We start from the raw sequence: 15,890 nt of genomic DNA on the forward strand, positions 1-15,890 counted from the left end.
TCGCTTCGATTGAATATTTAAGTAAAACCAAAACCACTTCTGTGACTTAGCAGTTAAATAAATCGAGTGAATTTCGCATAAAAATAAATTACAGTCGTGTGCATTTAATAAGTTGATTTTTGCATTCGCTTAGTTTTATCGAATATATTTAATTATTAAAAAGTTTAGAATATATTTTCAGTAGAAAACTTGTGAAAGCTTATATTAATTATATGTTTAAAATTTTTATTTTTTTTTGAGAACAATCATTACTTTATAATATACTAATTATGGATGTGGTATATTTTTGATATTTTTTGTCAAAAAATATTCCATTTTTAAATTTAGTTTTCAGTCACTCTGCATTCGTCTCATCAGCTGTTAGAACATTGGGTTTTTCTTTTATAGCATTGTTTGAGTGAAGGGTCAACTAACTGTTTTAAACTTAAAAAATGCTTAGCAATATTGTAAAGCGGTCGGCGAGTGTCGGAATTCACTTTTTGAAAGGTCAATCGCAGATTACAGCGGCTGGTGGCAGTGTGCTTAGGTAGGCAAAAGAAGCCTACGCTTACATAATCAATATCCATACTTATGGCGCTCAAATTTGCTTTATTTTAGTACGAATCAATACAGAGGAGCAGCTAAATGGTATCCAGATCCTGAATTTATGAAACAATTTAGCGGTCCAGTGATGTATCCAGATGAAGTTACCGCACTGTGGCAAGTGCCCCCATGGAACAGTATGTTTAGTCCACGTTTACATCAATATCACGTTTGTATCTGTAAAAACTTAATCTTCGATTACAGGCAAAGTTGTACCCGTTGAGAAATCGGTTCGCAATTTGACCTTAAATTTTGGCCCCCAGCATCCGGCAGCCCACGGTGTTCTACGTCTTGTGCTTGAGCTTGATGGCGAGGTTATTATTATATTTTTCGTTATTATTATTATTATGAATTGCCGTATTTGCCAATCTGTATTACTTACAGACGGTGATGCGAGCAGATCCCCATATTGGTCTCCTGCATCGTGGCACTGAGAAGTTAATCGAGTACAAGACCTATACACAAGCACTGCCATACTTCGATCGTTTGGATTACGTGTCGATGATGTGCAATGAACAATGCTACTCACTGGCCGTTGAGAAGCTACTCAACATCGAAGTTCCTCTGCGTGCCAAATACATTCGAAGTAGGTATCTTAATTTTTGTTTTATTTAGTAAGGCATCGACCTTGTTATTTTTCAAATACCAACCAAATTATCATATTATCTTAACTTAAATGCACTTGAAATCGGAGACCAACGAGGTCGTGGGTGGATCATACGATGGTAGGAAAATAAATTGGATGCTTGTGAGCCACAAAATGTTGACCTTTTGCCTTTTGGATACTCAGCCATAAGTTTTAAGCTATTAGACTGAATATGCAAAGCATTAAACTGATCATTTATCTTCTTCAAGTTACCGATCAGATTAATGATTATATGGTCCATGACTCACAACACATAACACTAGCCCTGAATAACCAATAGCTTATTATTTTTTTTTATACCCGCTCCCCATAGGGTAGAAGGGTATTATAACTTTGTGTCGGCAGGAAATGTATGTAACAGGTAGAACGAGGCATCTCCGACCCTATAAAGTATATATATTCTTGATCAGCGTCAACAGCTGAGACGATCTAGCCATGTCCGTCTGTGTGTCTGTCCGTCTATCCGTACACTGGATCTCAGAGACTATAAGAGATAGAGCTATAATTTTCGAGAGCATTTGTTATGTTTGCACGCAGATCAAGTTTGTTTCAAATTTTTGCCACGCCCCCCTTCCGCCCCCGCAAATCAAAAAAATCGAATAACAAGTGTAATTTTAAAGCTAGAGTTGCGAATTTATTTGGTATATACAATAATTACTATAGTAGTTACGATTCCTGAAAATTTGGTTGCGATCAGATAAAAAGTTGTCAAAGTTATTAAAGAATTACTTTTGTATGGGCAAAAACGCCTACTTACTAGGGGTCTTAGTTGCTGTGGCTGACAATCTGGTATATTGTGACGTCTATGGTATATTTTGAGTGCGGTACTATATCGATATACCAAATATACCATTTGGTATTTGTTGGTATTTTTACAGTATATTCGGTATATTTTGAGAAAAATACCGCAAAATATACTTCTTTTATTCAAAATGGGTAGCGGGTATCTCACAGTCGAGTACACTCGACTGTAGCTTTCTTACTTGTTTTTTGGTTTTACAAATGCCCAAATTCCCACAGGTCAGTCAGCACACTCGACTAAAAGCTATTTTAATATTGTATATATAACGCAAACAAGTAAGAAAGCTACAGTGGAATGTGCTCGATTGTGAGATACCCGCTGCCCATTTTGAATAAAAGCAAAATATTGCGGTATTATTTTTTAAAATATACCAAAAATACTGGAAACATGCCAAGTGGTATGCTTGGTATATCGATATAGTACATACCACATTGAAAATATACCATAGACGGCGGAATATACCAGATTTTAAGTTAAAGCAACTATGACCCCTAGTAAGTAGGCATTTTTGCCCATACAAAAGTATTTCATCGCAACCAAATTCAGGAATTATAATTACTATAGTTATGATTGAATATACCAAAACTCGCGAGTCTAGCTTGTTACGCTTGTTATTCGATTTTTGTTTATTTGCGGGGGCGGAAGTGGGCGCGGCAAAAATTTGAAACAAACTTGATCTGCGTGCAAACATAAAAAATGTCGAAAAAAAATTATAGCTCTATCTCTTATAGTTTCTGAGATCCAGTGTTTCCTACGGACAGACAGACGGACAGTCGAATATGGCTAGATCGTCTCGGTTGTTGACGCCGGTCAAGAATATATTACTTTATGGGGTCGTAGATGCCTTCTGCCTGTAAAATGCCGGCACAAAGTTATAATACCCTTCTACCGGAAGCCAGCATAATAACCCGATTTTGTTTTCGTGGTAGACAACATACCGATATTATTGAGTTATGTTCATAAACAATTTACATTGTAAAAAAATATGAATATTAATTTAAACATAAAAAATTTAATTTAAAAAACAAATTGTCTGTTGATTATAGATTGTCTATACAAAAAACAAAAAAACAACGACTTATTTCAAATTCAAAATTATTAATAATTGAATTGTAAAACAAATCTTTTTTTTTATAACTGGTGACTTTAATGACCTTGCATCTTCTAAGTTCAAATATTTGCTGTATATATATATACATACATATACCAGAAATTGAATACGTTATTTTATTATTTATTACATTTATAATAATATATATATATATATATATATAATAATGGGAAAAATATGATTTTTCAATGACAGAATCGCAGACAATGGTGATGATCCATACAATACTTAATGCTTTAGGTGTATAGATAAAAATATATTAAACATGCCTATTTTGAAACAGCGATCCATATCTATTTGTTTTTTCTTAATTACAGAGACGCCAGCTATCGATGGCACAATCGATAGTATTTGGGTCACTATCGGAAGTGTCTGTTGCTATGGATTGTGGCTCGATAGCGACAACCATCGATAGTGTCGATAGTGATATCGATTGTTTTCCACTTCTAGTAGAAAAAAAGGCATTTACTTTTTTTTTCGGCAAAACGAGCTTGATCGTTTTACAAATCGAAAGAATCTTGTGAATATGAAAAGGAGAGTACAAATTTTTTTCTTTATTTAAATGAATAATATAGAATATGCAATTAAGAAAAAAGCAGCAATATCAGGATTAATAGGTACGGTATTATTTTCAAAATACACAACATTTAGAGGCGCTGTCAATCTGATAAAACTCATTGACCTCAAAGGAAGGGATAATTTTCTGAATTTTTAGGGCAACAATACTGTCGTTAAATGCTTCACATTTTAGTCATCAACAAACGAAATTCATTCTGGTATATACAGGCACCCAGCATTTTGTACTACAACAGAAAAACATGTTTGTTGAAAATATGGAAATCAATTAAATTCACCGGTAAAATAAAATTTGATGTTGCATTTTGATACAGATTAAAATAAAACAATAAATACTGTATCTAATTTGTCGATATCACTTAATTGGTTAATTTTGTTAAATCTTTTTTTTTCATTGCAGCACTGTTTGCTGAATTAACTCGCATTCTCAATCATATCATGGCCGTAGGCACTCATGCCTTAGACGTTGGTGCGCTGACTCCGTTTTTCTGGCTTTTTTGAAGAACGTGAGAAAATGATGGAATTCTATGAACGTGTTTCAGGCGCCCGCATGCATGCCGCTTATATTCGACCAGGCGGAGTCTCATTAGTAATTTAAATATTTATACATTTAATATATCCTTAACGTCGAAACAATTTTTTGCAGGATATGCCATTGGGTTTAATGGATGATATTTATGAATTTGCATCTAAGTTCTCTGAACGTTTAGATGAGGTCGAGGATGTGCTTAGTACGAACCGTATATGGGTACAACGAACTGAAGATATTGGTATTGTGTCAGCTGAGGAAGCTCTCAACTATGGCTTCAGTGGCGTTATGCTAAGAGGTTCGGGCATCAAATGGGATTTGAGAAAGCAACAACCATATGATGCTTACCACTTGGTTGACTTTGATATACCAATCGGTACAAAAGGCGATTGCTATGATCGATATCTATGTCGCATTGAAGAGATGCGCCAATCACTGCGCATTATCGATCAGTGCTTAAATCAAATGCCGCCCGGTGAAATTAAGACGGATGATGCTAAAGTTACGCCGCCCACGCGCTCTGAAATGAAGACATCGATGGAAGCCCTCATCCACCATTTTAAATTATTTACCCAGGGTTATCAAGTACCGCCTGGTGCGACTTATGCAGCCATTGAAGCTCCAAAGGGTGAGTTCGGCGTTTATTTGGTAGCCGATGGCTCAAGCCGCCCATATCGCTGCAAGATTAAAGCCCCCGGATTTGCTCATTTGGCTGCACTTGAAAAAATTGGAAAGCAACATATGTTGGCCGATGTTGTTGCAATTATTGGCACTCTTGATGTTGTTTTTGGCGAAATTGATCGATGAACTTTTGATTCAATACAGTTTTTGGTTATACAATGAATTGTAAACAATACAAATAAATAAATCTTAGTCAAATCATTAACGCCAATTTGATATAAGTTGAAAAATGCTTGTAAAACTGAAAGTACAAAACTATTTATATATAAGCATTAACAATATAAGGGTAATTCTCTGGCGAAAATGTCGCGTGCGACGCCATCTTCATCGCCAAACTTCAAATTTTGAAATTTCTCGAAGAAGCTCTGGGGTTCCAGCCGTAGCATTTGGCTTTTCTGGGGCTGCAATAATGATGTAAAAGTAAACTTTTTTAGCTTCAAAATGTGAAGAAAAGCAAGAGTCAGAAAAGCCGAGCGCTGCGGCATCCGCTGTTTCCATAATAAAAAAAACATTTATAACATCTACTTAATTTCAAAGTGTTTTATTTCCCTATTTCGTTGGAACTTACTAAGAGGATGACAGCCACTTACCGACTAATATACGCAGCACTTACACAGCTCATCTCTGGAACATAGTTCTCAGTTCTCCCTTTACTAGTGAGAAAAAGCGGCCGCTTAGTCTAAGCTTTCGTTTTAAGCATATTTATAAGAATATCCTAAACTTAGTAAAGTGCACATAGAAGTGAAGCTTTTACGATTTGGCAGCAAGTGTTCTTCCAAAACGTTGAAACCAGCATGCGGTCCCCTACATCAACAGTTCGTTTCTGCTGTCCATATTCTATATACCAGATAATAAAGCAAAGCAATAAACACCTAAAAGCTGCAGTCGCTTTTCACTATTATAATGTATAAAATTTTTCTGAAATAAATTCTAAGTAATCTAATGCGCCTTTAACTATAAAAATTCACTCGAAAATAATTGCAATTCGAAAGTCTAAGTTTTCATACGGACAAGAATAAATATATAGACATTTTAGAGGCTGTCTATAAAGTAAGTAAGTACCTTAGAGATAGGGGTCGTTGAGTTGAGTATGATTGATTATTTGGGGGGCTTTGGATGTTCATTGGATCCCTTAATCATTTTATAAGAATCTTTTATATTAAAAGTATTTGTTAATATTAAACTGCTTTGTTTATCTTAATGTTGTACTGCAGCCGCACAAAATTGAGCATCACGATCGTAAGATTACCCAGTAAGCCATATTGTATATACAATGAGCTCATCTTAATTAGATACTTTTGTGGAATGAGAAGCTTTCTTAATAACTCAAGCTGCCAAAAAGGTAGCAGAACACCTGTTAAATAATAAAATATAAAAATTTTTTCAAAATTTGTGTAGCGCCTATGCTCGAATAGTCCATCATCTTCATTTGTAACAAAGGTGCAACTATTCTGAATATATTTAGCCGAAGTCGTTTTGTTGTCCAGCCTTTTTATACCCGCGACCCATAGGATAGAAGAGTATTATAACTTTGTGGTTCCCGAAAATATATATATGTAACATAACAGGCAGAAGTAGGCATCTCCGACCCTATAAAGTATATATTCTTGATCAGGGTCAAAAGTCGAGGCGATATAGCCTTGTCCATTTGCTTGTCCGCCTGTATGACCACCGAGATCTCGGAGACTATAAGAGGTAGAGATATAATTTTCAACAGCACTTGTCATGTTTTCAAGCATATCAAGTTTATTTCAAATTTTTTGCACGCCCAAAATTTAAAATTACTAAGGAAAGACTTTTTTATCAATATATTTCAAAAGTACTGAGAGAAAATTTTTTAAATTATTAATGTAATTTTTAATAACAGTTGCCGGCAATAAATGGAAACAGTTGCTGAAAATTCTGGACTTTACTCAACAATTACTCTTTTAATCGGTTTGATCGGCGGGTGGCATGCTTCATGGCTTAAAGGTTGGAGCGTTTATTTGGACTTTATCTGAATCTACTAAAACCAAAGAAAACATTGTATGTAAAGTTTTATTAAAGTTGTAACAAATTTAAATCGAAGTCCCCATATAACTGTAACTTAGTGGTTGAGGGTGGTATACTAGTGGAATTTTACACTGAACCACGCTTCGCTTCCATTTATGTCATTTGTATTAAAGTCCACACAATATTTAGTAAGAAAATGCAATTGGCTGCTATCTTCATAGCGGTTGATTCACATAACTAATTCTCTATTAAAGGCCCTATTTAACTCAGATAGGCACAATGTGCTCAGCTTTAGAGTTTATTGGATGCATTTTAAATTAATAAATGTAAATATACATATATGTTTTTATTTAGACTAACTAAATATTTTATGCACTGTAATTGTTTTGGTAAAGATTATTGTTTTTTTAACTTTAATTACTGCATTTTGTATACTCAATATTTGCATACATACTCAATCATATTTAATTTTATGAGTTAATCAATTTTTAAAAAAAGCAACTTTGACCAGTGTGCCAATGAACAGAATTTTTATCAATATATATTATAAGGGGGCAGAACGTACTATACAAAATTATAATTATGTATTTGCTTAATATATGGACATAGAAAGGATGCCGATTAAATTCACAAAATACCCATTAACGAAATGTTTAATGAGAATGTTTTTTTTAACAAAAAACAATTTAAATTCATTACATATATACAAAAGCAAATCAGTTTTTGTGATCTGCTTGCATGACTTGGTTTGACTATTTATGTTTATTTAAATGTTTTGCATGCCCTGTCTTTAACACACTCAAGAAGACTGATCACGATAATCCTTCCCTATTTATAATATCATTTATGTTTCTAGGTAACAATGTTAACCGATATCTTTTATTGATTGGGAGAAGATTCAATTCAATTTCTTAATTTCTGGTTGCTTGAGATTGATGAACATTACTTTGAAACCGACAAAACGCCAAAAAAAAACACTTATGTAGATCGTCCATATTCCTTTTATCACTCATTCAAATAAAATACCAAAGTTTTTTTTTTAACTGTATTTAACGTATTACTCATACTAATTGTACATTTGTATGAGTAAAGAAGATATCTTTAATATATCGTTCATATGTATTATACTTATATTCTCAAATTTGCTATTGCGTTGATAAAGAAATTAGCATTGAAGCCAATTCACATTATAGTATAATAATAAAAATGTTATTATTTATAGTAATAATTAAAGAGGTAATAATGTTATGTATGTAACATATAAGTATTGAATATAAATTTATGTATTTGTTTAAAATAATCGGCTAAGATATAATGTTTCATATGTTTTAATTTATATCAGCACAAAAATTAAAAAAAAACTCCGGAAATAGATATACATTGGTTTAGTTACTTAAAGTTTGACTAGTTTCAAAGTCCTAAAGTGTAAAATTTAATATTTGGAATGAATTTTAAAGACTATTTTTTACATATACATAAGTAGGGATTGATTCGTGTATTATAGTATATTTTATCCATTTTGGTATTAAATAAGCAATCATGTGACGTCTGTGGACTTGGCTCAGAAAACTACAAAGCAAATTTTATATAGTAGACTGGACGCCTGGTTTAAATAAAGACAGACATGCAGAAAGTGTCGAATGTTGGCGACTCAAAACCAACCACCACTTCCTAGCTTTGAGCTAAGTCCACCAATGCCTTTACCAAGCAAATTGCCAACACGGCCAGCGACTACGTTGGTGACAGCCGCTGCTTGAGCGGCTGCTATTTTTGGCTTTGGCAGGCTCCGTGACGATGCATGGCCGCCAGATTCATCGCCAACACCATCTTCCACATCGACATTATGAATATCATCAATATTTCTAAAATATAGAAAGTGTTGTTAGCTTTCTATAGATAACAAATTTAATATAATTTTAAATTAACTTACTCATCTCCATCAGCAACATCGGGCATTGAAAGAGCACAAGTTGCCTCCTCAGCCGTCATTCGTTGGGCAACTGTCTGATATGCTTTCGAGTTAAGTTTATCCTCCAAAACACCCTGCAGCTCAAAGTCTGAATAAATCTTCTAATAATATAAACAAAAATTTTAATTATAACGATATAAAAAAGTACAGTGCACTTTCAATATATTGAGTTTATGAAAAATAGCAAAAGTAGAAAATAATATTCATTGCAACTACCTGTGCGAAATTATAATTTTGTGAATACTATTGTACAATTCATTTGCTTATAAGAAGTTTAATGGTTATTATCGCTTCTCCGCACTTACAAAATGGTACTCATCTAGAAACACCGCTTTAATTAATAATTCACGAGTGAAATTTACCATTTGAACAAAGTTGTAGAAACCTGGCATAAATTGTTCAATTACTTGCTCTGTGAAATGAAACCTCTTCCATCATAATCATAGTGTTAACAAAATAAAATTGTAAGCCCGCCCTTAAATATGTCCATTCCTGAGGTATTTCATTATTTTTGTTTACCCCTCATTTTACATTGATTATATGTATGTGCTTTGCGCAGTTACCTTAATAATGTGTGAGATGGATGTAATCTGCGCATAGTGCAACGCATGGTCCATTCGATCCGAGAGCCAATTGGATAGCATATTGATTTGCTGAGCATACCACTGTTCGAAGAAATTAAGGGTCCATAGATCATCGCCAATTTTACCACGTATTTGATCCATATTGTTACGAAAGAAATTAACGTAGCCTTGTCCAAGATCCTTCCCTGAGCTCGACACGTTTGTAAAGCTAAGGATTGAGCCAATCAAACTGCCTTCATCATATCGTGCCAATTTAGACAAAGTCGACTCTAGCACTGACATAAGTTTGCCACTCAGACCTTGTGTCATTGCTACATTCGCTTTGTCGATTTGATCATCGATTTTCGCATGGAATTTGTACTATAATTAAATTGAATAAAATTTATTTATCACATCAAATTAAATCAATATTTTACTTCTTTCCCTATTATTGCAAAGTTGTTACAATATTTACATTAACTACATTTTTAAATTTTTCGTTATTGATTTAATTTAAGTTCCATTTTTATCGCTTAGTTAAAGATACATAAAATTAAAAGAAAAAAAATTATAAAAGGCAGAAACAATTTTTTTTACATTAGAGAAAATATTTTCTTTAATATGTAAAACTGATATTAAAAGTTTTAACGCTTGTTACTAATTTCAAATTATATGGTCTCGGTTGTTGGTAAAAATTAATTCTTCTCTTTTTCTTACTTGTAGGGAGCGATTATAAACACTTACAATTCAGTTCCGTTACACTTACCAGATCAATACCATCGATGGTAGTTAATTTAAAGCTTTGATTTTTAGCATCTAATATCACATTTACCATAGCGCACATCTCTGACGGTATTATATAATCGGTTGAAATAAAGGCAACATTTTTCTTTAGCCAAGACTGGAACATTGAATCTGTTCGCTGTATGCATTGTTCTATCATATCAACGGCCATCATTTTTAATCGTTGTTCTAAGTGTTGACGAAACTCCGCATCTGGCCAGTGCAAATCTCGGATGAATGATTGAAGTGCATCCAATTTCCAGAAGAGATCTTCTGAAGTAGCACAACCATTTCTAAGGACAACATAAGAAGAGCAAGAAATACAGAATCGAATTAAAGCAATATGCTCAGCAAATATTTTTCAAAGAAAAATATTAAAGTTATTTAATTAAATAAAATGTATATACAATTACTATCGCAATTGTAACTATATTTTAATGTTTGGTTATATGATATATATAATTAATAGTTCTATAATATTTAAATCAGGTTTAAATTAGCACGGTGCTCAATATGTAGTGCATTTAACTTGTTTGTTAACATACGCATTCCACTATTGAATGGATTGAAAATTATTTTTCTGCTTCCTACTTCATTTTATACAGTTTGGAATTGATTATCAATTTCAATTTAAGACAGTTCAATGTGCGCTATGATTTAATAAATATCTCGATTTTGAATACACGTCTCCTAGTGATTGGCAAAAACACTTATATTTGTTTTCTGACATTTTTTATTGATTAATTAATCATGTAAAATCATCATTAAGAAAATCATGTAAATACATGTATTATAAACATCAATTAATTATTGTTTGTAAGCAAGCATATGCCACTACGTAAATATTTAAACAAGGCCCAATTTACAACATTACAAATGATTTTAATAAAAGTGTTTACATTTCTATGAAGTTAAAAGAATGATCTTCAAATAAAATAATATTTTAATAATATTTTGCACTACTCAAAAGGAACGCTAAAAAAGACCTTTTTAATCGAGTCCCAAGTAAGTTTACATGTTAATATGTAGGGGGGATGCAAATTTGATTTCATCTGTTGTTAGTAATTTAAATAAAACATATATATAAATTAAATGCCCGTCAGTTTGGGTATTAATTTACAAATGGTATCAACTATTGAAAGCAATTTACTTATGATTCATAAATAATCACAAAAAAACTTTAAGAGCTTCGCGAAAAGGTTATCGACGGTTCTTCTTTTTATTTTCAATTCGTTTTCTTGTATAATTTGTTTTCCTTAATAGCGTTAGTTGTAATTAAAACAATTTAAAAATATCAAAATGGATTCTTTATAATTATTATATTTTGACATTTGCCAACAAAGCGTTGAGATCCCAAAAAGTACGCAAAATGAATCTTTAAAATATTTGTTTAATGGATCAGAGTTTATTGACTTATTATTTTTTTAAATTTCGATCTCAAAACGTTATTTTTTATCGGCAATCTCAAATAATAATATATTAAATGACTAATTACATTCATTCTTTTTTTCTATAAATATTTCTAGTCAAATGCTTTAAATATATTACTATACTAATCGATTTTTTAATATATGTATTTAATTCGGAAATAGGTTTCGCAGACGAATACATGCGCCTATACCATATAAAGTCTTAAAAAATTATGACAAAAATATACCCACAGTGTATAAGGTATTATAACTTTGCGCCTCCAGGAAATGTATCTAACAGGCAGAAGGAAGCATCTCCATAGATCTCCATTGAGTATATATATTCTAACTTGATCTACGTGAAAACATAACAAAAAAATATATCTCCATATAGTCTATCTCTAATATAATATGTAGTCTCTTAGATCCAGTGTTTCATATGGCTTTAGATTTAACCCTTCTGCCTTCTTGCATACATTTTCTGCCGACACCAAGGTAAATAATATACTACCAAAACTAAATTGCGTAAATTTAACCTTAAACAAGCTAGAAAAAGGGAAAATCAAATTCGAAACTCCGCCTTGCATTGTTTATAACATTATATCTCACACATAAATTTAGTTATTCTTTTTAGCCCAAATACAACCGTTAAGGGGAAATTATATTTTTTGAAGCGGCCATTATATTATGATTTGACTGATAACTTTCTTGCAACCTTAACTTTGCAAGTATGCTTGAAATAATATACGATAAATGCTATTACAGTAGGTTTTGAAAGCAATTAATTTTCCGATATTATGCAAGAATAATTATTCAAAATTAATTGATGTTCTTTTAAATTTAGTTTTCATTTCTGTCACATTTCGACGACGAACATACCTAGCGAATAGCATACTTATTTATAAGAGTATATCCCCTTTTTTTATATCCCACAACATATTGTGATGATAATATTCATAATTAGGAATGTTTATTTAAGTATTAAGATTAAGATTTTGAATAAGGTAATATCGACGTACAAAACAGAATAATCGGGCCTCATAACTCAATAACTTTAAAACAAAAAACTTAAATTGTATGCTTTACTTGTTTTAAAAACATCCCCAAGGAAAACTGACAGATATAGTATCCAAGGTTATGAGTTATGGATAATGCGTAAATACAAAGCTTAAAAATTAAGATAAACAATTGCTATTTCTATTGCGAATATAGTAAGAATTTAGCACTTATGTATATGAAAATAAATAATTAATCAATTAAAAATTGGTGATATGCTATCATATTCTTTGACTATGCTGATACATAATGCAAATAGCAAAACACAAAATGCAAAGAGAATATATATTTGAGTGGAGCTTTAAAAGCATCGATGTACTATAAGTAACAGGTGATTTAAAAACCTCATTTCATCACTAGTAGAGGCAGCTGTACTAGCTGTGCCCCTAGGTAGCTTCGGCACATAGAAATTGACTTGTTCTTTCTTGCCACTGAGCAATGCCGCCGGGTTGAGTGCTGCCGTATTCAGCGCCTGCGCTGCATTGTTTAATGCAACTGGATTCAAAGCGGCGTTTATCCTAAATTTTTTTTTTTTACAAAAATACGTAAATAGTAGTAGTATGTACTTAAAGCAAAATATAAAAAACAAATTTTAAAATTCTAGACATAAAATATGAGTCGAAAGAATTTCTTAAAGAGCGGTGGGCTTCTCTTCTACTCACTAAATTTTATTAAAGTGTCAATTGTTAATTTCGAATAACAAATGAGTCATGCATACATTCACTCCAACATAGTGCATTAGTTCGCATCACTTGAATAGGTTCAATACGTGTCTGTCACATTGGACTTCATTAAATTAGAAGAATCCATATGTATGTACAACTAAATCTGTTGCTTCTTGAAAAGTGTACAAGCAATAATAAATATATTTAATTTGCAGTATTATGACCAGAAAAGTATATTAATTTACTATTTACATATGTACTTAGTAAAACATTTCACTTTAATGCGACTCGACATATATACAAACATATATATTTATATTATTCTGCAGTTACACACATACAATGTTTTTTTTAGTTTATAATGTTTAACTGCCCACTTCAGATATTTTCTAGTAAAAATCAATATTTTTACATTGAACAATAGGAAAACAAACTTGACAATGGAAAAATTTAAAACAAACTAAATCTGCTCTATCCCTTATAACATACATAGTTGCTGTTTAGGAGATGCAAAAGGCAGACTGAAGAGTTATATCAAAGGCAAAGGATGGTTGTATCGCTCACTCTCGCAGTCGCTGTCGGACGTGTTTTCTTCCTTCTAAAACTTCTTGATTTTTCAGACATTGTAATATTTGTTTACAATCAGTTTAGCATTAATTTACTCTCTGACTTGCGTTTAACTAAGGATTGTTAAATCGCAGTGTTTATACCTGTATTAATTATATTATTTTTTTTACGAAAATATAACAACAAAAAGTGTGTGGTCAAACTTAGCTTTGTTTGCAAAACAACATTTCTGTTTTCGCGCTCTTTGTTTTCAATTACTGTTCTTGTGCGCTCAACGCTGTTACAATAGTTAACTCTCCCTCTCTTGGTGTTGTTGTTGGCTATCGTATATCTTGCGTGACGCAAGTTGCGTCTCGCTCGATCCGCGCCTACTAACTGTGCTTGTGCTTTGTGCTCTATAGAATTCGTGCTCTCAACGCTGTTTAGAATAGTGACCATGATACAATTATACAAGGTAGTCTCGTCGGCAAAAAGCTGGTACCCTGTCTATGTTAGCAATGAGTGCGAGTGAAAGAGGCACAGCGTGGTAGTCAGTGTTGCCAACTTAGCTATTTTCTAGCCAAGTTTGGCTATTTTGCGTGACCTAAAACTGTAAACCACTCAATTTTGCAGGAGCCTGTTATGTTAGCTATTTAACAAAAATAATTTGCTATTTTTTTTTTTTAGCTATTTTAAATAATTTGTAATATTTAATTTTATTTATTTAAAGTCAACTAAAAACCAGTCGACCTTAAAATTTAATGGTCTATCAATAGAGACATTGTTTGTGGCTATCGATACATACACATCTCGTTTATCGCCCAGCGGGACCGAATTGTGTACTTTAAATACTAAAATATTATTTACTCCTTTGTAGCTTTTGGGTACTTGTTATTTTCTCAATATCGTTTCGCGCTGGAAATCTGAAATTCACTGATTTTTGTGTTTATGCGGTCGTTTACGAAAAATTCTTAAAATGTATAAACAAAAAGTTCGCGATGCTTGGTTGGAGGATCCCCAATTTATGGACGTTTAATGAATGCAGTTACATTCTAATTAATTAATTTTCTTTTTTTACATCAGACTACAAGATAATTTTGAAATCTTGGAAAAAATACATATGTTTGGAGTAGAGTAGTTTGGAGTAGTATTGAATATTTTGAAATTCTTTAACACGCCTGCTAAAATGCTAATATTCATTTGATTAAGTGGGTAAATAGTGGAGACAACACATTATTTTGGACCGAAGTTAATTTGTACAAAGACGCTGGAGGAAACAATCCTCTTAACGATTTGGCTTCAATTTCTATCATGCTTCTACGCTTACCATGGTCAAATGCAATGGTAGAACGAGGTTTTAGCCAGGTTTTAGTCACCAATTTTTTTTAGATATGGATTACAACGAGCTGAAAATGCTGTTTTCAGTACGACGTCCCCCCATAAATCTCTTTCCCAGATTGACACAATGGAAAAGTATTTGACTTCCGAGGAGGTCGATTTTGGTCAAATTTTAAGGAATTTGCTTAACGAAGAAGTATCATAAAATAATCAACACTTCATGTACAAAAATATAAGTTTTGCTATTTAAAACTAAAGGCTATTTTAATTTACTATTTTGAAGAAATCTAGCTACATTTGGCTATTTTTGTTGGCCTTCACTGGCGTTCTCGCTCGACCCGCGCTTACTCTCTGTGTTTTGTGCTCTTTGTAAGTACAGATCATATTAGTTTGCAATTAATTTACCTACTTTGTTTATATTTCTTATTTTTTTTTGTTTGGTTTAACTAGCTTTCTTAGTCTATGTTAGTTCGCTATAACAAAAAAATGCCGGGTGCAGGTAGGTGCCAAAATGTGTTTTGTTTGTTGCTGGTTATGTGACAACGTAACGCATGAGAAATGAGCTGGCTTTAACGGCCGTATTGTTGATTTAATTTCAGCTAAGTCAGGATTGAGATGGACCTGTGAACACTCCGAACGCGA

The 15,890-nt window shown here is 32.5% G+C and overlaps 2 protein-coding genes across 2 annotated transcripts in view; one reads left to right on the plus strand and one right to left on the minus strand.

Annotated features, from left to right (window-relative positions):
- The first annotated feature begins 336 nt into the window (after positions 1-336).
- On the plus strand, positions 337-5,132 carry LOC132794843 (NADH-ubiquinone oxidoreductase 49 kDa subunit). The gene is given in 7 exon segments (XM_060805079.1): positions 337-526; positions 598-719; positions 787-896; positions 967-1,168; positions 4,118-4,212; positions 4,214-4,306; positions 4,364-5,132. Coding segments are annotated over 7 exon segments (1,407 nt in total). The 5' UTR covers positions 337-431; the 3' UTR covers positions 5,054-5,132.
- A 2,047-nt stretch (positions 5,133-7,179) lies between these two features.
- LOC132794846 (calcium-dependent secretion activator) overlaps positions 7,180-15,890 on the minus strand; it is a 34,350-nt gene continuing 25,639 nt past the window's right edge. Inside the window, 5 exon segments of the mRNA XM_060805081.1 lie at positions 7,180-8,781; positions 8,850-8,989; positions 9,452-9,832; positions 10,218-10,527; positions 13,044-13,217. Of these exon segments, the coding sequence (XP_060661064.1) occupies positions 8,571-8,781; positions 8,850-8,989; positions 9,452-9,832; positions 10,218-10,527; positions 13,044-13,217 (1,216 nt within the window). The 3' untranslated portion in view covers positions 7,180-8,570.

The sequence above is a fragment of the Drosophila nasuta genome, chromosome 4, assembly GCF_023558535.2.
Source record: "Drosophila nasuta strain 15112-1781.00 chromosome 4, ASM2355853v1, whole genome shotgun sequence".
NCBI lineage: Eukaryota > Metazoa > Arthropoda > Insecta > Diptera > Drosophilidae > Drosophila > Drosophila nasuta.